The sequence below is a fragment of the Pongo pygmaeus genome, chromosome 13 (genome assembly GCF_028885625.2).
Source record: "Pongo pygmaeus isolate AG05252 chromosome 13, NHGRI_mPonPyg2-v2.0_pri, whole genome shotgun sequence".
Classification (NCBI taxonomy): domain Eukaryota; kingdom Metazoa; phylum Chordata; class Mammalia; order Primates; family Hominidae; genus Pongo; species Pongo pygmaeus.
Window position 1 is genome coordinate 77,493,158 of NC_072386.2, and position 22,201 is coordinate 77,515,358.

Sequence of the window (22,201 nt, forward strand, 5' to 3'; positions counted from 1 at the left end):
ACACACGAGGTACTTTCATATTTTTCTCATAACCTAAATTATCATCGCATAAACTGTTTCAGCTCCTACAGCTCTGGACAGGCCACTTTTCATTTTGGTGAGTCCATCCAGTACCTCCACTTGCCCTGTTTTTCTCCAACCAGATCCTTGGCCTCTTCCACAGTCCTTGGGTAAAAGCTTGGGAGAATAATTTAAATATTTTTATTCTACCATGGTGGCCAAAGTTTCTCAGGGAGCAGTAAGATGGCTTTTTAGGATTGGTCTAATCAGATCCTCATTTTTGTTCCCTTCCTAGGTTTTGAAACATGAATCCTTCACTCCTCCTTGCTGCCTTTTGCCTGAGATTAGCCTCAGCTAGTCTAACACTTGATCACAGTTTAGATGCACAGTGGAACCAGTGGAAGGCAAAGCACAAGAGATTATATGGCATGGTTGGTAGCACCTGAAACCGTCCAGAGGGATTCCTGGGAGAATGGTCCTTGGTGTTTGGAGATTATAGCCAAAGAGTAGCTACTAGAGGCCAGCTCTTACCAATAACCTAATGCAATAACGTAATGGCACCGATTATGAGTACGATATGGGCATACGCTCCTGTTGTTTCTTGGCTTGGAGAACATCTCCCAGAGGTGTCAAGCCTTCTCTGGCCATGGTTTCTTTTTCACTTTTGTCTGCAGATTCACTCGGTGAGCATGGGTTGGGTTTTAGTTAGAAATAAAGAGCATCAATTACATATTTGCCTCTAGAATGAAGAAGGATGGAGGAGAGCAGTGTGGGAGAAGAACATGAAGATGATTGAACTGCACAATCAGGAATACAGGGAAGGGAAACACAGCTTCGCAATGGTCATGAACGCCTTTGGAGACATGGTGAGTGTGCTGTGGACTGCTGAACTCTGTGCTTCCTCTCCTCGGTTCTTTACTAAAGTAATCTCTTGCTTTTCAACATTTTATTTCCTTTTCCTTGAAGACCAGTGAAGAATTCAGGCAGGTGATGAATGGCTTTCAATACCAGAAGCACAGGAAGGGGAAAGTGTTCCAGGAACCTCTGCTTCATGACATCCCCAAATCTGTGGATTGGAGAGAGAAAGGCTACGTGACTCCTGTGAAGGATCAGGTAAGATAGTGTCAGATTCAGACCTCCCATCTCCCCAGGAAAGCCAAGAGGTGATCGACCTCTTTGCTTTAGTGGCGTGTAGAACAACTTGCAGTTCATAGTATTCAGATATATGAGCTGTTGTCAAAGTTTTGCTGTTTGCTTTGTGAATGACAGCTTTTTTATTCTTTTATCAGGGTAAGTGTGCATCTTCTTATGCTTTTAGTGCAGCTGGGGCTCTGGAAGGACAGATGGTAGGAAAACTGAGAAACTAGTTTCACTGACTGTGCAGACCTGGTGGACTGCTCTAGGCTTCAAGGCAATGTTGGCTGCATTTTTGGAGAACCGTTATTTTGCTTCCAGTATGTTGCCAACAATGGAGGCCTGGACTCTGAGGAATCCTTTCCATATGAAGAAAAGGTAAGTGGAGCTCTTTACCTTGCTGTCATTCCAGCTCTGCTTTTGGAAAGTGGAACGTTTTCAGAGGTAACACACAGTTTTTTCAGAACTCACATTTTAGATGGTAGAATCTATATCTGCAAACTGTCAGTGCTGTCATTATAAATTATTAGGCTTTGCACAGTTTTATAATTATGTGGTTAATATATAGCTGTTCTTGCTATATTGTAGCAAGAACATATAACATAGAGAATATCCAAACATAGTAACATTGAGAAAATACAAACTATTTTACATATAATACACATTTCTCCACTGTGAAAAATTTCTTGTGGATAGTAAGCCTAAGGGTCTCATTCAAGAGACTTGAGCTAATGTTTAGTATCAAGTCAACTAATAGCATTTCATTTCCTGGGAAATCCTAAGTTGCAAACTGCTGAGCGTTGTGGTTCTAACTCATGTTGTCCAGGAGGAGGATGGTGGTAATCAAGTCTCTTCCCCTTTTACTTTTAAAAAGAAAAAGCCTGTAGGTACAATCCCAAGTGTTCTGCTACTAATGACACTGGGTACATGCAAATACTCCCTGTGGAAGAGAAGGCCCTAATGAAGGCTGTGGCAACTGTGGGGCGCATCTCTGCTATTGTTTACGGACTTCTTGATTCCTTCTGGTCCTATAAAAAAAGAAGGTAGGAGTTTTTCTTTGTAGACATCGAGGAAGAAAAATTGAAAACGACCATGACACACAAGCAAAAAAATTCAATGTTAATATTTGGGTTCGTAAATTTCACATAGTTTATTTTATACATGTAATCTTTCTTTCTTCCTTCTTTCTTTCTTTCTTTCTTTTTCTTTCTTATTTGAGATGAAGTCTTGCTCTTGTCTCCCAGGCTGAAGTGCAATGGCACAATCTCAGCTCACTGCAACCTCCACCTCCTGGGTTCAAGCAATTCTCCTGCCTCAGCCTCCTGAGTAGCTGGGATTACAGGCGCCTGCCACCACGCCCGGCTAATTTTTGTGTTTTTAGTAGAGATGGGGTTTCCCCATATTAGCCAGGCTGGTCTTGAACTCCTGACCTCAGGTGATCTGCCCGCCTCGACCTCCCAAAGTGCTGGGATTATATGCATAAGCCACCACACCTGGCCTACATGCAATATTTCTACCTGGTGTTTCCATACAATATATAACTACTTATTTATTTATTTATTTATTTATTATTTTTTGAGACGGAATCTTGCTCTGTCGCCCAGGCTGGAGTGCAGCGGCATGATCTCAGCTCACTGCAACCTCCACCTCCTGGGTTCAAGTGATTCTCCTGTCTCAGCCTCCCAAGTAGCTGAAATCACAGGTGCGCACCACCACACCTGGCTAATTTTTGTATTTTTAGTAGAGATGGGATTTTGCCATGTTGGCCAGGCTGGTCTCAAACTCCTGACCTCAGGTGATCCTCTTGCCTCGGCCTCCCAAAGTGCTTGGATTACAGGTGTGTGCCACTGCGCCAAGCCATAAATAACAATCCATAAAGCGTTATGAAGTATTTACATTCATGGGCACATAACCCCATGAATGCAAGTAATTCATAACGCTTTATGAATTGTTATTTATTATATAGCTTAATTTACTTAAGTTCTCTCCAATTGTTGGATATTTCAAATTGTTCCAAAGATTTTTTTACCTCTGTTATTAAATCTGAAAAGAGCCCTTGATTCAAAGATTTCAGTGTTCTGTACCTTAGACATACTAGAGTGAAGTAACAAGCTTTCCAAGAGTGGTCTTTTATGCCTCTGGGCAAGTTTTTACAAAAGGATTTATGCTCATTTGTATTTCTGCTAGCTTTAGATGGGAGCCTAAATCCCTAGCCTTGATAACAATAGGTCTTCTTGTTAGGCCTGATCTGGAATGTGTGTCATTTCATTGAATTTAGAGCTGCCTCCCTCCCTGTGGGTGACAGGGTGGCTTACTCTCGCGTGTCCCCTAGCGCTTCTCGCCCCAGCATTCCTTTCACTCTCACAGGCATTTATTATGATCCAACCTGCAAAGGAGGATATGTGAGTCAGGGTGCTCTTGTGGTCGGCTATGGCTTTGAAGAAGAGGAATATTACAGCAAGAGATATTGGCTGGTGAAGAACAGGTATAAATTGTCAAAAAAAAAAAAACCACCTACATTTGAAACACAAAAGGGAATTCTTGTTTGCAGTCAGCATTTGGATACAGTTCCACAAACCCTTAAGCACATTTCTGAAATCCCAGAAGTCTTTATCCTACTTAGGTTGAACACAGGATATGAATGTTTGAGTATAACATCAAGATGCTGTCACAAGTTGCGTTAGTGTAATATTTGTACCACCACATTTCTAAATTCTGAACATTTTCTTAATTCCGAAGCACATCTAGCTGGAAAGACATCCTATCCTTTCCTGCTTCTGATTTTGCAGCTCTTTGAAAGGTCTGGGATGGAAGTTATGTGCAGTTTAGACTCAATAATTCATAAAGGATGAACAGAAACACCTGACTTTCTTGATTCTCTCCATTAAGCCTATGGCCTCCAGCACAGTGTTTAAGCTGAGTGATCCTGTTAATAAACCAATGTTGGCCCAGTGCGGTGGCTCATGCCTGTAATCCCAGCACTTCGGGAGGCCGAGGCAGGCGGATCACCTGAGGTCAGGAGTTCGAGGCCAGCCTGGCCAACATGGCAAAACCCCGTCTCTACTAAAAATACAAAACTTAGCCAGGCATGGTGGCATGCACCTGTAATCCCAGCTACTCAGGAGTCTGAGACAGGAGAATCACTTGAACCTGGGAGGCGGAGGTTGCAGTGAGCCGAGATCACACCACTGTACTCCAGCTTGGGTGACAGAGTGAGACTCCATCTCAAAACAAAAAAAATCATAATTAATATATTTAAAGACTTTTTCATGTTTATCCTTAAGTCTTTATTGGGCCTCTCCTATGAGATGGTGCTGTGCTGGCCTTGAGGACATACAAATGAAGCATATACTCACGGCTCCTTCCTCTGGCGCTCCTATTCCCACGTAAACAAGCAAATCAAAGCCTGGCACAAATTCACAGGCAAGTGCAGCACTGTGGAGGCTCTAAAGGGAGCCGGGGACAGTCAGGGCACACACTAGGAAGGTGCTTCCCTCTAGGGGCCAGGGCCGGCCTAAGCAAGTAGCATCTGATCTCGATTTCAATTGTTCATAGCTGTCATATTTTGGATAGGGCATGAGGGGGCAGTTTCTCTTTGTGCTGTATTATTTCAATTTTTAAGTAATGAGCGTTCATTATTTTCATGAGATAAGAGATTCAGAAAGTATGCAGTTCAAGAAAAAAGTTAAAGAATTGATAAAGGAGAAGAAGCAGGAGGAAGAGAGGGAGAAACAGAGGGTCCTCAGATAACTTGATAAAGGCAAGTCTCCCATTTGGGGACTGATGTTCCTGAGATCTATGAGGACGCTGCTCAGCGTGTCCATCACATAGCACAGGCGTGATGGACACAGCACCACTGCCCGGTTGGACTCCAGCATGCTCCACGCTCGTCTCAGTCACACAGAACCTCTCTGAAGATGATGGCTGTTGCCTCCAACTTACCGTTCCCAGCCAAGAAAAACAGGGAAGGGTCTTTGCTAAGGGCTAAAGGAGGGATGGACAATGAGGAGATAAACCAGGGACATTGTTCTAATGAGACTGCTTTAGTAAGGATGCAGAGTGACTCTGCTCAGAACTCCACTCCCTTCAGCTGCCCCACTCCCCACAACCATGCCCAATCCCCTCATCCCAACCCGGGGCAGTATGTTGAGCTCTTAACAGAAATGCGCTTTCCCTGGTGCTTTATAGTCTTTCCTCTTCAGTCACATTCAAGAACAGTACAAATTGCGAATCACCCAGCACTCGGGGGAGTCCAATATAGGTAAAAAATAAGAGCAAATTCTTGGCTTTGGGTCCATAATTCTGAAAAAAAATTCTAGCAGCGACTTCCTGTTTCCATTACAGCATGAAAGGAGTTTGGAAGTTGTAACCATCTACTAACAAATAAAAACCTGAATAAATTTTAAAATCAACAACTCTTCTTAGATCCCTAAGACAAGCGAAGTCATGAAGCAAACCACTGCCCTAATAACTGGAGAGAGAAAGGAATAACAAGAATCACAACTCACTGGAGCACAGACCATGGCCAGAGGCCTCTGCAGAGACAAGTGCCTAGTAAGGAAAACCAAGCTGTAACTGACAAATTGCCAGAGGCAGGGTGTGGACAAGTCTGAGCATTAAAACTCAGCCCTGGGTTCGGTCCTGGCTTTGGTCCTGGCTTTGGTCCTGGCTTTGGTCCTGGGGGTGCCCTCAGATTGCATAGCTTAAGTAGCTCCACAAGGCTCTCAAAGTGAAAATCTGAGAATTCCCTTATGATTCCTGCAGGGGAAAGAAAAAGTAACAATTTTGGAACCCACCAGAGTATTCTGTTCTTCTTAACAAGGCCTACACTCAAGAGACACTGTTTTACCAAACTCTAACCTATTTGGGTTTTATCAAAGCTTAACCGACCTGAGGGATGGAAATACCCAACTCTAGCCTGCTTTAGCTTTCCAGGTGGAGAAGAGCAGGACCCAACATCAGCCCACTTTGGCCACCCTGTTCTATCAAAGCAGGGAAAAACTGAGAGGCACTTGTGAATTCCATAGCGCAGGGACACAGACTTGTTAAAAAACTGCAACTCACAGGACTAAGGAGTGCTTCTCCTCCCTCTAAACCACACCACCGCTTTCCTGAAGGGTCATTTATCAGAGCTTCTTTCACTGTACGTCAAGTTCCTCTTTCAAAAGAAAATTAGAAGGCATTCTAAAAGGCCAAAAGTGAGGCAGGAATATAGGGTCTGGAGGCAGAAAACATAAGGCCGATTCACACTTCAGCTATAACAGGAAATATCCTCTCCATAGGGTATAGGCCAAGTAAATGACTTTGTAACTTTACTTCATCCTCTCCATTTACATAGAGCATAAGCCAAGTAACCAAAGGAATCCTCTAGAGGGTATTTAAACTCCCCAAAATCTGTAATGGGGCCTTTGAGCCCCTATGCCCAGGCCTGCTCCCACACTGTGGAGTGTACTATCATTTTCAATAAAACCCTTCATTCCTTCCTTGCTTCATTTGTGCGTTTTGTCCAATTCTTTGTTGAAGACACCAAGAACCTGGACACCCTCCACCATTAAAAAAAGGACAACTTGAAGAGACAGAACAAGCCTAAGAACAAGAATCAGATATGTCATGGGTGTCAGAACGATCAGACCAGGAACTTAAAATAGCTATGATTACTATGCTAAGGGTTAATGGAAAAAAATAACAACTTGAGAACACATGGAGAATGTAAAAAGAGAGATGGAAATTCTAAGAAAGAATGAAAAAGAAATGGCCTCCCAAATTGTAGGGTAAAGTTGTTCTCTGAAGCTGCCTTATCTGCCTAAATTCCGGACCTACCAAAGAGGAAAATAATTACCTCTGTTTCCCTCTCTGAGCTTTCATTAACTGAGCTCATGTAAGAGGAAAGAAACTGAAGTCTGTCGACAAACCTGGACGGAGTTTTGTCACAAATCACTGTCTGCCCTGCGGGCCCAATAGATTTTGTCCCAGACCACTGTATGTTCTTCAATCCCATCGAACTCTCCCTAGCCATCATTTATTGCCCCTCAGCCGAATTCCTCTTCTGCCCCCTCCCATAACCTGTTTTTCCAGGATCCAAGCCCTGACTTTGTCTGTAACCTGGAGAGAGTATATAAGCTTCTGCATCCCACTGGGGAGTTGGATCTTCATTCTGAAGTCTCCATGTATACATGTTTAACAAATTTGAATGCCTTTTCTCTAATTAATCTGCCTTGTTTGAGTTGACTTTTTAGTGAAGCTTTGGAGGGTGAAGGAAAAGCCTTCCCTTTACTCCTACACTGGTATTATTCATCTTAAAGATGTTTTGAAAGATTAGTGTGCCCCGGTATCACTGAAACATCCTTGTTGGGATAATATTGTAAGATATGTCACTGAAGATTTTAGATAGAATGGTCAGGAAACACAAGAAAGTAACAGGGCATGTGACAAGTGGGGGTGGGGTGGGGCAGGGCTAGTCACCTGAAGTCTTAAAGCAGAGATGGACAGATTAGGGACACAGGGCCATAAACATGACCTGGAGCCATGTCAACACGCTGCCTGTGGTGAGCACTCTTCTATGCTTTGATGTAGGATTAAGGAACTTCTATACTTCTATGCTCTTCTCAGCCAAACCAGTTCCCATGATCATTGCTTACTCCCTTGTTTCTGTGTGTTGAGCTCTATATACGTGGGGACACACTGAAATAGGTCAATGGTGGGCATAATTTCTGGCTAAAATGTAAGCTTGCCAACCAGTGACCCATCTGGGAAACTTTTGTTCTTCCCCTTCTTCTCTTGCATATTCTCAGAAACATAATAACATGTCAAAAATCACTTTCTTGGACTGACCATTGTTGTGATGTCCTGGTAAACTGTGTGTAGAACAGACATGAGTGAACATTTGCCCTCAAACTCCAGTCTCTATGTCCTCACCTGTTCATAATTTGATGAAAAAGCCATTGATTTGTTATACAAATGCAGACTCTGTAAATGTTTACCAGATAGAACAATTAACCCACCAGCTCTCTGGTTTATAACCAATAATGTCTCCCATTCCCTCCACCTTGTCCAAGAGCACTAAGCCTGCCATTGAGGTGGCTTGGTTTCCTCCGTTAGTGCTTCCAATGAGTAACTTGCTCGTGGCCATTTTCAAGGATTCTCAGAGGACCTTACCCTTCATCCTTCCAGCAGTTTTATCTGTTGCTTCTCAATAATTTTTTAGGTAAAAAAACAAATACAACAAGTAATCATTATTCAAAACAAAAATATAGATAAACAAGAAAAATGGGGAGAAAATCCCCAAAGACTCACCCAAAATCTCACTGTACCTGTTTTTGGCCTCCTGAAACCAGTGGTCAACTGGGAACACACTGCTCACTTACATGTCAAGCATCGCATTTGCCTTGTCGTGTGTTATGGCATTTGATCATCAGAATAACCCTCATCCCCATTTTACAGATAAGTACAGTGAGGTTAGAGAGGTTACGGAGTTTGCCCAAAGGCACAGGGCTAGTCAGTGAGGAAGCCAGGATTTGATCTCAGGAGGTGGAACTCCAACAAACGGGAATGCAGTGCTGCAGGGGTGTACGGGACCCTGGTACTGAGGGCTGACAGTCATTAGAAGAATTGCAGGAGGACCACAGGGAACAGTTTATGCTAAACCTGACCTTCTCCACAGTTCACAGGAGCAGCAACCAAGACACCACACCCCTCCCAAGGGCCCCAGTCAGGAGGTCATTCCCCAACACACAGTTCCCCGCTCTCACCTCCTGCTTCCATTCAAAACGTCCTCGAAAGCACTTTCTGTTTTCTGTGACTCTCCATTGAGTTTTATCCGATGAATGAGAGCCCCTTTAAATGATTAGGCCCGGAAAGGCATTTAAAATGTAATAGCAGTCATGTCCCACTCCCCTTGAGCCAAATAATTATCTCTGGAAGACACTTGCTCTGCAGGCTCTAGATTAACTGATGCCAAGTAGCCATAAAACGCCACACGCTCTATAGTTCCACAATGTGTAGCCAGTCACTAACCAACATTACTTCTGTAAACCAGTGAGAATTCCTGACGAACAACTTTTGTAATTGCTCCCTCTCCTGATTAAAACTTTTGTTTTTCTTTAAAAACTTAGACTCCCTTTTGTTCCCTTGAGCACTCCCCAAAGAAGCTTGGAAGTGTGTCCCTGGCTGGAGTCCTCAACCTTTCTTTAACTAGATTCTGGCTTTTTGATTATTTCAGATTGGTAGGAGCCACCACCCACCCCTTTCTCTAGTAGATTTCCCCACGTCTGAGTTATTTCACCTGGAGCAGGTGCTGGAGCAGGTGGGGTGGAAGGAAGAGGAGAGTATCAGATTCTGACCCCTGCCCTATGCCTGCAGACCTGTGGTGTATATAATGCAAGGTGAGTGATGTATTTTTTAAAATATTTTTTGTGTTCTCTTTACAGGGATGTTTCCCCTCTATAGCCAGGGGTATTGTTGTCTCACAGACTATGGATTTTAACACAGGAATGCAAAGAAAAAAAAAGAATCAGTGTTCAGCATTAGACCTCCCAAACAGAATTTCTGACTTAACAATGGTCCAGAAAGTGAAGATTGAAAAGAGAGGAAAAGGTTTTCTAAATTGCAGGACCCAATCTAAAAAGCTACTGTATGAACCTAGAGAAGTGGTCCCCAACCTTTTTGGCACCAGAGACTGGTTTTGTGGAAGATATTTTTTCCACAGACTGGGGGGATGGTTTCAGGACGAAACTGTTCCACCTGAGATCATCAGGCATTATTGAGATTCTCCTAAGGAGCACAAAACCTAGATCCCTCCAATGCGCAGTTCACAGTAGGGTTCATGCTCCTATGAGAATCTAATGCTGCAGCTGCTATGACAGGAGGCGGAGCTCAGGTGGTCATGCTCACTTGCCTGCCACTCTTCTCCTGCTGCGTGGCCCAGTTCCTTACAGACCATGGACCAGTACGGGTCCATGGCCCAGGGGTTGGGGACCTTTGACCTAGAGGACAATGTCGTCAAGGAATTAATTGTCAATGGCTTGCTGGAGTTGGAGGAAGAAAGAAGTGTCTTCCACCATCACCTGTAAAATGGGACATGGAAGAGCCCTCATCTCCTAGGGCAGTGGTTCTCAAAGGTGGTTCTCTGACCAGTAGCACCTGCACTATTTGGGAATTTGTTAGAAAAGCAAATTATGGAACCCTGTCTCAGACCTACCGAGTGAAAAACTCACAGAATGGGCCCTGCAATCTGAGTCTTCAGGAGCCTCTGGGTGATTCTGATGCATGCTGAAGTTTGAGAACCACTGCCATAGGTTTGTTGTAAAGATGACATGAAGAGCACATGTGAAATGCTCAAAACAGTGCCCGTACCTAGGAGTTATTTAGCTATTCCTATCATCACCATCATCACCATCATGGCAGAGAACTTTTCTAGTAATGCTTTAATTTCCAGGAGTTGCAGGAACTCACAAAGGGAGACACCCTTCCTCTGCAGCAACCCACAGAGCAGGTACATCTGCAAGCTGAGCCTCTCACAGCACAGAAGCTTCTGTCTTCACCACTCACCAAACTGACACAGAGACTGATTTTCACCTAATGAGTATTTTTTTAAAAAATACAGTCATTTGTCACTTAACAACAGGGATATGTTCTGAGAAATGCATCATTAGGCCATCTCACTGTTGTGTGACTATCATAGAGTGAACTTACACAAATCTAGATGGTAGAGCCTTCTACACATCCACACTACTTGGTAGAGCCTTCTACACATTCAGGCTAGATGGTAGGCCATAAGCCTGTACAGCATGTGACTGTACTGAAAACTGTAGGCAATTGTAACACAATACTGTGTATTTATGTTTTTAGACATATGTAGACATAGAAAAAGTACAATAAAACACAGTCTAAAAGATAAACAATGATGTACCTGTAGTGGGCACTTGCCATGAATGGAACTTGCAGGACTGGAAGTTGCCTTGGGTGAGTCAGTGAGTGAGTGACTTTGAAGTAAACGTGCAGGCCTAGGACATTACTGTACATTACCGTAGACTATACACTGTACACCTAGGTGCCATGACCAGCTCGGCTGGGGAGACCTTAACCCAGTGGCGCTAGAGGAATTAAAGACACACACACACAAATAGAGAGGTGTGAAGTGGGAAATCAGGGGTTTCACAGCCTTCAGAGCTGAGAGCCCCGAACAGAGATTGACCCACGTATTTATTAACAGTAAGCCAGTCATTAGCATTGTTTCTACAGATATTAAATTAACTAAAAGTATCCCTTATGGGAAACGAAGGGATGGGCCAAATTAAAGGAATAGATTGGGCTAGTTAACTGCCGCAGTTAATGCACAGATCGCTCATGCTATTGTTTGTGGCTTAAGAATGCCTTTAAGCATGCCTGTAATCCCAGCTACTCGGGAGGCTGAGGCAGGAGAATTGCTTGAACCCAGGAGGCAGAGGTTGCAGTGAGCTGAGATTGCACCACTGCACTTCAGCCTGGGTGACAGAGTGAGACCCCATCTCAAAAAAAAAAAAATTTTTTTTCTTTAATAATAAATTAATCTTAACTTTCTGTCACTTTTTTCTATTATCTACTTCTAAATTTTTAAGTTTTTGACTCTTGTAATAACATTTAATTTAATATGCAAAGACATTGCACAGATGTACAAAAATTGTTCTCTTTATATTCTTATTCTATTATAGTTTTTCTATTGTTACAATTTTTAATTTTTATTTCTACTTTTTAAATTTCTTGTTAAAAGCTGAGACATAAATGCACATTAGCCTGGGCCTATACAGGGTTAGGGTCATCACTATTACCATCTTCTACCTGCACATCTTACTGAACTGGAAGGGCTTCAAGGGCAGTAACACGCAGGGAGCTGTCATCTCCTGTGATAATAATGCCTTCTTCTGGAATCCCTCCTGAAGGAACCGCCTCAGGTGGTTTTATATCTAAAATTTTCTTTTCACAGACAGGAGTACACCCTAAAGTAAGAATAAAAAGTCTAGTATAGTAAATACATAAACCAACAGCATAGTTGTGCATTATCATTATCAAGTATTATATAGTGTACACAATTGTATGTGCTAGACTTTTATATGACTGGCAGCACAGTAGGTTTGTTACACCAGCATCACCACAAATACGTAAGCAGCACTAAACGTTTCCACAGGTATGATGCCAGTAGGTGATAGGCAGTTTTTAGCTTCATTATAATCTTATATGACCACCATTGGCCATGACATATGTGGTCTGTCCTTGACTGACATGTCATTATGAAGTGCAGGCCTGTATATAGCATTATTTTGTTGAGTTATACTTTGCGTGACATAAAACTCATCATCTTAAAGTATTTGGTGGTTTTTAATGTATTCAATATCTTATGCAACTATTACCACTATCTAACACCAGAACATTTTCATCATCCCAAAAATAAGTCCTGTATTTATTAATCAGTGTCTTAGTCTGTTTTCTATTGCTTACAGCAGAATGTCTAACACTGGGTCATTCCTAATGAAACAAAATTTATTTCTTACAGCTCTGGGGACTGGGAAGTCCAAGGTCACAGAGGTGCATCTGGTGAGAGCCTTCTTGCTGGTGGGGCCTCTCTGCAGAGTCCTGAGGTGGCACAGGTCATCACATGGTGAAGGGGCTGAGTGTGCTAAGATGCTAGCTCAGGTCTGTCTTTCTCTTCTTATTAAAATACCAGTTTCATTCCCATGATAACCCATTAATTTATTAACCCATGAATGGATTAATCCATTCTGGAGGACAGAGCCCGCATGATTCTATCATCCCTTATATGGCCCATCTCTCAATGCTGCCATATGGGGGATTACGTTTCAACATGAATTTAGGAGAAAAAATTCAAACTATAGCCCACAGTTAGTTCCAATTCCCTCTACCTTCATTTGCATAATCCACTTTGCTTCTGTAGATTTCTCTATTCTGGGCCTTTCATGTGAATGGAATCATAAAATATGTGATCTTTTGTGTCTGGCTGCTTTTATTTAGCATAATGTTTTCAGGGCTTGTTCATATTATAGCATGCATCAGTACTTCATTCCTTTTTATGACTGAAAATACTGCACAGCATGAATACACTGTATATATTCCATTGAATGAATATTAATCCGTTCATCAACTGATGAACATTTGATTGCTTTCACTTTTCTGGCTATTATGAATAATGTGCTAGGAACACCTGTACACACATTTTTGCATTAACATATGCTTATCAATTTCTTGGGTATAATCATAGGAGGGGAATTGGTATGTCTGAACATTCATTTCCATCTTACTTCTTTGGTTTTTCTTTTGGATTGTAGAAGAAGTGAAAATTATTTTTGCTTTGTTTCTAATTTGTTATTTTGATTGAGATGGATGAGATAGTGGAAAATAATATTTTACTGGAAATACTAAGCTTTGATAACCAAAATTACAGAATATTTGAAAGCTTCTATTTTAAAACCTTTCTACATTACAGTCCTGTCTGCATTAAAAGAGTCAGTGAAAAAATGAGAAACCAATAGAAGCAACATCAGTATACTTTGATCCAATATACTACCCAACTTATATTGACTTTGGAATGTAGATAATTTCATCCTCATCTTTGGTAAGCATAAAATTTGGCTAATGACATACCCCCTCCAAGCCTTGGTTTTATCTACTATAAAATGTAAATAATTCCAGTGGCCTCATAAGGTTGTGTTAAGAATTAATTGAGATAATATGAGCATTAATATACCAGCCATATCCATAAATCCTCTCTCAGAAATGGACATATCCTTGAGAAATGATATTAAATCCAAAGGCACACAAATACTGCAACAAATGCTGTTGACGTTGAGATACTGTATATTGACCATGTTTATTGTTTGACCATTTCTTCTCATCTAGAATCCTACTTTAATGCACTAGAGAAGTGTTTAACTTGATTCAGAGAACCACCCTCAAACATCATAAACAAAAAGAGCTGATTCCTTCCCATCTGGGAAGGTCCATTTCTTAAACTCATTGTCCTCAAAATTTCTTCCATTTCTTAAATTCATTGTCCTTGAAAGCTTTCTCATCTGGGAATTCCACATGGAGCCATGAATGGGTTTGAAGTCTTGCAAGAAGGGTAATAGAATTGTCAAATATTCTCCCAATTCCACTAGAGAAGGGAGGGTAGAGATGAGGCAGAGGGGATTGATCAGTTTAGGCCTGATTCATTTGACACTGGCCTAGGAGACCAGGCTTTGAATGATTAAGCCTTGCCCTAACCTCTAGCCCTTAGCCAGAGCTGTGGAACTGGGTATTGACCCCATTTCCTTCTTTGCAGTCTCCACTCTGTTCCACCCAGGAATGGGGGATGAAATGTTGGGATGAAAAGGGCAGGGAATTTGCGATCATGGTAGCACCATGGCTGGATTCAGGCAACAGTGTTTTTTCATTCATTCATTCTGAAACATTTTATTGAGTCTCTTTAAGTCAGGTCTTGTGCTGAGGAATCAATGATGAACCAACACTGAGACATACCCTGTGCTGGAGAAGCCTGAATGTGTAGAAGGCTCTACCATCTAGATTTGTGTAAGTTCACTCTATGATAGTCACACAACAGTGAGATGGCCTAATGATGCATTTCTCAAATTGGGCAGTAAGTGGGAATCAATTTCCCCTTTGAATGATGTATAAACTTTGCACCTCCTTTCCTCCCCATTGAACTAATGTTCTGGGCAGCTTTTTCATTTGTGGGTCCCTGAGTGGTGAGGTTTCCCTGTAGCCATTCCATCCCCCTAATAGAGGGAATCTGAGAAAGTGTGGCTACCTCCTCTTCTCCAGATTTCATAAGAAAAAAGAAGTCTTGAAAGACTTTACATAAAAGTTCACACATTGTGTCAAAAGACATTTGACCAGGGCTACCTGGTTCCCTTTCATCATCGATGGAACGTGCCCCACTGACTCAGGGGTTTCTGTCCTAATCAGGAGGGCCCACCATCTGTCACCTGGCTCTGCTCTAGCTCATCCTGTGGTAACCTGGTATCTGGTCTCCATTTCCAAGGAGTCACATCACTGCACTGTGGAACTGCAGGCCCCAGCACAATGAGTCCTGATGGAGATCTCCAAATCAAGGGCTGATGTTCCCACTCAGGGAGAACAGGTCACCACAAGAATGGTGCAGCTCTTAGAAGTCTGTAGCTTTTGAAGTGTCAACTCAAACACTATCACAACTCTAGTGTTCTTTCTCAGGAAGCACAACATCCATGTTAACAGAATGAGTGAAGTCCATCTTCTGTCTGCCATCAAAAGTTATAGCAAAATGTCTAGGATCATAAGTGGCATCAAGGAATATAAACTCTTCTATTTTATTTATTTACTTGTATTTTTTGAGCTATGGTTTTGCTCTTTCATTCAAGCTGGAATGCAGTGGTGAAACCATGCCTCACCGCAGCCTCAAACTCCTGGCCTCATGTGATCTTCCCGCCTTGGCCTCCCAAAGTGCTAGGATTACAGGAGTGAGCTACCACAAAACTCTTCTATTTTAGATCTAATACTATACCATGGACTTCTTTCTTTGTCAATACATTTAGAATTTTCCATTGTTGACCCTATCATAATTCATTTAACAATCTCCTTTTCTCTTATTGATGAGTATTTCAACTTTTTTATGTTTCATTTACAAATAATACTGTACTTTATATCTTTGCATGTGTATCTTTATAGAGATGTGCAAATAGCACTATAAAACTAATTTTTTGAAATACATCTACTTGCTGAAAAAATGTGATTTCATTGTGTGCTCCTACCTGTAGTGAATTAGCATGTGCATTTCTTCACAACTTACTAATTAACTCATTTTATAGGCAAAATGTGATGTAATTTGTTGCTGTAATTTCCATGTCCTTTGCAGGGAGAGTTCTAATTTCAACTTTATTATTATCATTAATTCAAGATATTATTTATCAAAAATGTTAATCATCATCGTGGTCATTACCACAAATAATAGATGCTAACAATAATCAACCTGCATTAAGAACCCACATCCCATGCACTTTCCACACAGACTTTATTTGATTCCATTCACTCCTTACAACAACCACGTGAAGAAAGAATCACAAAGCAATTGTATAATTGAAACACAAAAGGAAAGTTACTTGTGTGCCCTTGGTCAAGTAATTTGAACAGTCTGTGCTTCTGATCTTCCCGTAGAAAAATATAAATAATAATATATTCATCATCTACTGCATGGGGGTGTGTCAGAAATTAAAGTACTGTATATCTGCAAGGCATTTTATGCCACGTATGCATTGTTCATTGATTATATAGTGTGTCTCATGTTTCAGCATGCTGGGAAGGATGGATTATAAGACAAAGACTGAGAAAATGCAGAATTTGGTGCAGGGTTTGATGGCAGCCAGCCCCTCCACACCTGTGGGTGTTTCTCGTCAGTGGGATGAGAGACTGAGAAAAGAAATAAGACACAGAGACAAAGTATAGAGAAAGAAAATTGGGCCCAGGGGACCAGCGCTCAGCATATGGAGGACCCACGCCGGCACTGTTCTCTGAGTTCCCTCAGTATTTATTGATCACTGTCTCTACCATCTCGGAGAGGGGGATGTGGCAGGACTATAGGGTAATGGTGGGGACAGAGTCAGCAGGAAAACATGTGAGCAAAGATCTCTGTATCATAAACAAGTTTAAGAAAAGGTGCTATGCCTTGATGTGCACGTAGGCCAGATTTATGTTTGACTTTACACAAACATCTCGGTGCATTAAGGAGCAGTATTGCCGCCAGCATGTCTCACCTCCAGCCATAAGGCGGTTTTCTCCTATCTCAGTAAATAGAACGTATGATTGGGTTTTACACTGAGACATTCCATTCCCAGGGATGAGCAGGACAGAGATGCCTTCCTCTTATCTCAACCGCAAAGAGGCCTTCCTCTTTCACTAATCCTCCTCAGCACAGACCCTTTACGGGTGTCAGGCTGGGGGACGGTCAGGTCTTTCCCTTCCCACAAGGCCATATCTCAGGCTATCTTATGAGGAGAAACCTTGGACAATACCTGGCTTTCCTAGGCAGAGGTCCCTGTGGCCTTCCGCAGTGTATTGTGTCCCTGGGTACTCAAGATTAGAGAATGGCGATAACTTTTACCAAGCATACTGCCTTCAAACACATTTTTAACAAAGCACATCCTGCACAGCCCTAAATCCATTAAACCTTGAGTCAACACAGCACATGTCTCTGCAAGCACAGGGTTGGGGCTAGGGTTACAGATTAACAGCATCTCAAGGCAGAAGAATTTCTCTTAGCACAGAACGAAATGGAGTTTCTTATATCTACTTCTTTCTACATAGACACAGTAACAGTCTGATCTCTCTTTCCCCAGCAGGGTTTCCAGTGGAAAAGACATCTTGTTTCCTAAACAACAATTGGCCACACACTGAAGACACATAACCTGCCTATGAACTGGAGAACCCTATTGAAATCTTACAAGAAGCTTGAGATTTTCCTCAGACAGGTGTTTAATATTCAAGTTGGCACGAATGGGTTTTGTTAAAACCCATTTTCTTTCTATTCTGCCTCTATCTGGTACAATATAGAACTGAAGAGGATATAAAGCAGCAAGGTGCAATTTGAAATCAAATGGCAACAATGGAAGAAAATGGTCTTGGTTCAACCCAATGCCCACCTGAAATCACTTTTATTAAGGACAACCAACTGGAACAAAATTGTATATTAGTCTTCTCATGATAATTTCAAGTGTGCTTTGATTTGAGAATTTCTTTATGAAAGTCTTCAAAAATCCCACCTCTTAATCCATGGAATTTTCCCTGGAGTCTGAAAATTCCCCAAATCTCTGGAGACTTGACGGTTATTCACTGGTCAAGGGCTCTATAAAAGTGTTCTGGGGAGCTTGACTCAGTGGTCAACAGAGGCCCTTCCAAATCTTCAGTCTGATTCTGGGATCCCCAGGGAGACCTGGAGCCTTTCTCAACATCTTTTGATTGGAAAGAGCATGTGCTTCATCCTCTGTTGCAACAGAAATAGCCATTGTGAAGCTCTTTGGTGAGGTGCAATGAGTTTATTCAACCATGTGTGGGCTGGATAGGCTCAGATTTACAGGTATGTTTGAGCTCTGTTTCATACTCAAATGTACAGATCCAGCAGATGACTGGATCAGTTTACTCTTCATCTTCCTGGTATTCTGGGAAGCATCAAGGGCAGTGTCATCCTATCGAGGATGCTCTGCAGATGCTAAGTGGTGGGGATGAGGATCACAATGAAGACAAATGGCCCCATCATGACATGAGGAGTCATCTGGCTGGAAAGGCCCAGGTGTAGCAGTTATGGGATGTCACTTCACCAAACAGGTGATGTTTCACACCTCAGAGCAACACAGAACGTTTTGACTGTCAGTGCCTAGTCACTATTTACAATCAGAGCCAAAAGGCTTCTCTGAAGAGGAAGAAACTTTTGGAAAACATTGCCCCTGCAGTCAGACACTTCATGTAAGAAACACAGCTGCTTGCCTTGGTTGAGGCTGCTACCAAAACTGCTACCAAAACTCCCACCCAGTTGTTAATCAAAGCAACAGAGAGATGGAGCCAAAGCCTGAATCAGATCATAAAACAACCAAACTAATTCACAAGAGTCTTAGCACTTCAATGGTATTGTTCCCACCTCCTGCGGAAAGGTCTGGATATTTTAACATAAATTGGCTGTGGAGTAACAAGAATGCAGGTTAGCTTTTCCTTGATTAATATGACATTGCTGACATTTGACTACTTTTGACCTTCGAAATAGCCATTTCAAGTCATTCAATGTAATACTAGGTTTAAGTTTCATTTTACTCCAAGTGTGTCTATATGCACATAGATAAATACTAAAATAAAGATAAGCAAATTCCTAATATTTGCTTCCTGGAAAACTCATCATTACTCTTTTATTACCTTCATTTTCAGTCTAGGTGAGGAGAAAATAAGCACTTTATGAGCTTTCTAAAAATTAATATTTATTTTGAAATTTTAAAATTAACATAACAAGGAACAAGAAAAAATTTATTTAAAAATTAGAATTTTGTACATAAGGGATTTTCTTTCTATAGAAGCCAAAATCTGACACCTACATATATTTCTCTGGGCAACCAGACTCTACTGTTTCAGATCAGCGTGTAGCTGGTGGCCGAATCTGCTCCATGGATAGGTGTACCATTGTGACCACTTTTTGGAATGTGATTTTTTTTTTTTCAGTAAGGAGTGTACCTTTCAGTTAGCAAGGGTACACTCACTGCCTCTCCAGACTCCCGTCGGCATTCATAGGCACTTTCTTGCAGGACCCCCTGCCCCAGCATTTCCATTTTCCACCTCTGTCTTAGATGACACTGATGTCTCATGGCTCCTCCCGTGATGTGATGAAATCTTCTAAGTCAAGGACTGAGGAGGGGAAGCCACGCCCCCGCCATGGAGTCCAGCTATGGCCCCTCTTTGTTCTCAGATGTGAGCATCAAGAGAGGCACACCAGGAGCAGAAGCTGAGCCCTCTTAGGGCCCATGAGATGCAAGGCAAATCAAAATCTCTTTCTATCTCAAATCATTGACTTTTTCAAAAGTGTCGAAGTTGCTGATATTTAGAGTTGGTGAGAGTGTGCAGGAATGGGTCCTCTTGTTTACTGTTACAAAGAGATGTGATATTCTTGTCTTTGGACTTGGAATTGTTCATTATTTTTAAGGGAAATGCTCCCAGACCCAGCAAATCCATTTCCATCTCATAAAAATAGTCATAGAAGTATAAATATTAAATGTCACATATTCACAGATTTTTAAATAAATCCAAGTGTTTATCAATAGGGAAAATTTAATTATGATCCATCGGTATAAACATGGAAATGTATCCTTCATATGCCACTGAGAGCAAAAAGCAAATTCCAGAACAGTGTGCATAGCATGATCCCATTAAAAGCCAAAATAGAATAAAATAACTATGTCTATGTATTTTAATAGGTGAACACAGGTTTATACACAGAAAAAGCCTAGAGGCATATGTATTAAAATAGTAACCATTATCTTTGCAATGGGAAGGAATGGGAACAGCATTGGAAACACTGATTTTTACTTTATGTTTTATTTTGTGAATCATTTTTTTTATTTGGGCAAAAATTTTTTATAATAGAAAATAAAGTCACATAATTTAAACCCCTATCTCCAAAATACAGGAAGGTGGACAGTAAAAACTTTTTATCCACTTCAGTCCCCAGCCCACCCATACAACATGTATTGTTAGTTTCTTTTTATTATTTGTGTGTGTGTGTGTGTGTGAGATGGAGTCTCGCTCTTGCTGCCCAGGTTGGAGTGCAATGGAGTGATCTCAGCTCACTGCAACCTCTGCCTTCAGGGCTCAAGTGATTCTCCTGCCTCAGCCTCTTGAGTAGCTGGGTTTATAGGTACCTGCCATCACGCCTGGCTAAGTTTTTGTATTTTTAGTACGGACGTGGTTTTACCATGTTGGCCAGGTTGGTCTCAAACTCCTGACCTCAGATGCTCCGCCTGCCTTGGCCTCCCAAATTGCTGGGATCTATTGTTAGCTTCTTAGTGTCCTTCTAGAATTTATTTATGCAACTGAGAACAAATACATATATGCCTTCTTATTCTCTCTTTTTCTTTTCCACAAAAAGTAAAACATTATTTGCCGGTTGACATTTTATTTTTTCCTTCATATATGTTACTTTTTTATTGTTTGGAAAATTTTTTTTACAATGCTCTATATTTCTTTAAAATTAAAATAAATGAGAAGTTTTGGAACTTAGGTGGGAAAGAGTTGCAACTATATAGGGAGAGGCTACTCCACTTTCACAAAGATGATGGGGCCACATCCAGCAGTTGGGAAGCTAAGCAATGTTTCAAAAGTTGAAACAAAAATAGTTATTCAAGCTGAGAAGGGCATATCAGTGGATAATGAATTTGCCCTCTGTGTATTGATTTTGCTTTACTTAGAAACATCATTCCCCACCTCTAGGCAGCTGGTCCTGCCTCCTCTTCCTGAAACACCTCTGTCAAAGCCCTCCTGTGCTCCCTCTTCACATCTGCCCTTAATCACTGCAGGCACCCAGAGCACAGGGACAGGGTAGGGGAGGATGTGGCAGAGGCAGCACTGGGAGGGACCAGCCATTCCATGGTTTCCAGCTTTGGGGTCTTGGGCAGGTTGCACACCTCCCCTTAGCCTGTTTCATTACTCAGGAAATGGGGATAACAATTCTGCTTTCCTCACAGGATCGTTGTGAAGATTAAATGAGATATGTAAACATTTGCATGTAGTAGGGCTAACCTATTTTTTTTGAGATGGAGTCTCGCTCTGTCACCCAGGCTGGAGTGCAGTGGTGCGATCTCGGCTCACTGCAACCTCCACTTCCCAGGTTCAAGTGATTCTCCTGCCTCAGCCTCCCGAGTAGCTGGGACAACAGGCACGCACCACCACACCCAGCTAATTTTTGTATTTTTAGTAGAGATGGGTTTCACCATGTTGCCCAGGATGGTCTTGATCTCCTGACCTCATGATCCACCTGCCTCGGTCTCCCAAAGTGCTGGGATTACAGTCGTGAGCCACCGTGCCCAGCCAGTAGGGCTAATCTTATACCCCTTTATTATGGGGTCAAAGACAGAATCTTTCCAGAGGTCTTGGTTATTTAAGAAAATATTTATTCAAGGATTTGATGCACAGGTAACCTCACTTATTTCTTTCTTCCCATGAGCCAGGTTACCAAATTGGTGAAATTAATTACAATGTTATTGTGGTGGGTAAGCATATATGTTAAAAGCAAAGATACAGTTCCTTATATTATTGAATTATGCTCCCAAATTTATCAAATTAGGTATACATGTCTTGAGACTGTTTCAATAGGACCTAAAATATAACCCATTGTATTTTGTGTTTGACCTATAATAATAGGGATATAGGGAATGCAAATTACTACACATATAATGGAAAAATAGTGTGGAGGTTCCTCAAAAAATAGAACTACTGAATAATGCAGAGGTCCCAGAACGGGGTCTATCTCCAAAGGAATGAAAACCAGTACGTGGAAGAGCTATCTTCACTCCCA

The 22,201-nt window shown here is 41.7% G+C and overlaps 1 protein-coding gene across 1 annotated transcript; it reads left to right on the forward strand.

Annotated features, from left to right (window-relative positions):
- The first annotated feature begins 305 nt into the window (after positions 1–305).
- On the forward strand, positions 306–18,994 carry LOC129044604 (putative inactive cathepsin L-like protein CTSL3P). Its single transcript, XM_054502612.1, has 6 exons — positions 306–431; positions 744–866; positions 967–1,113; positions 1,319–1,512; positions 12,662–12,754; positions 18,307–18,994. Exons 1-6 carry the CDS (start codon positions 306–308, stop codon positions 18,446–18,448), a joined length of 825 nt encoding a protein of 274 aa, XP_054358587.1. The 3' UTR covers positions 18,449–18,994.
- The last annotated feature ends 3,207 nt before the right edge of the window (positions 18,995–22,201 follow it).

What these genes read in the sequence shown, in the direction of transcription:
- LOC129044604 (XM_054502612.1), top strand. Translation starts at nt 306, where the DNA reads ATGAATCCTTCACTCCTCCTTGCTGCCTTTTGCCTGAGATTAGCCTCA. An exon ending in TGAACGCCTTTGGAGACATG is followed by an intron (nt 867 to 966) that starts GTGAGTGTGCTG and finishes TTTTCCTTGAAG; the next exon opens with ACCAGTGAAGAATTCAGGCA. An exon ending in CCTTTCCATATGAAGAAAAG is followed by an intron (nt 1,513 to 12,661) that starts GTAAGTGGAGCT and finishes TATTTCTTACAG; the next exon opens with CTCTGGGGACTGGGAAGTCC.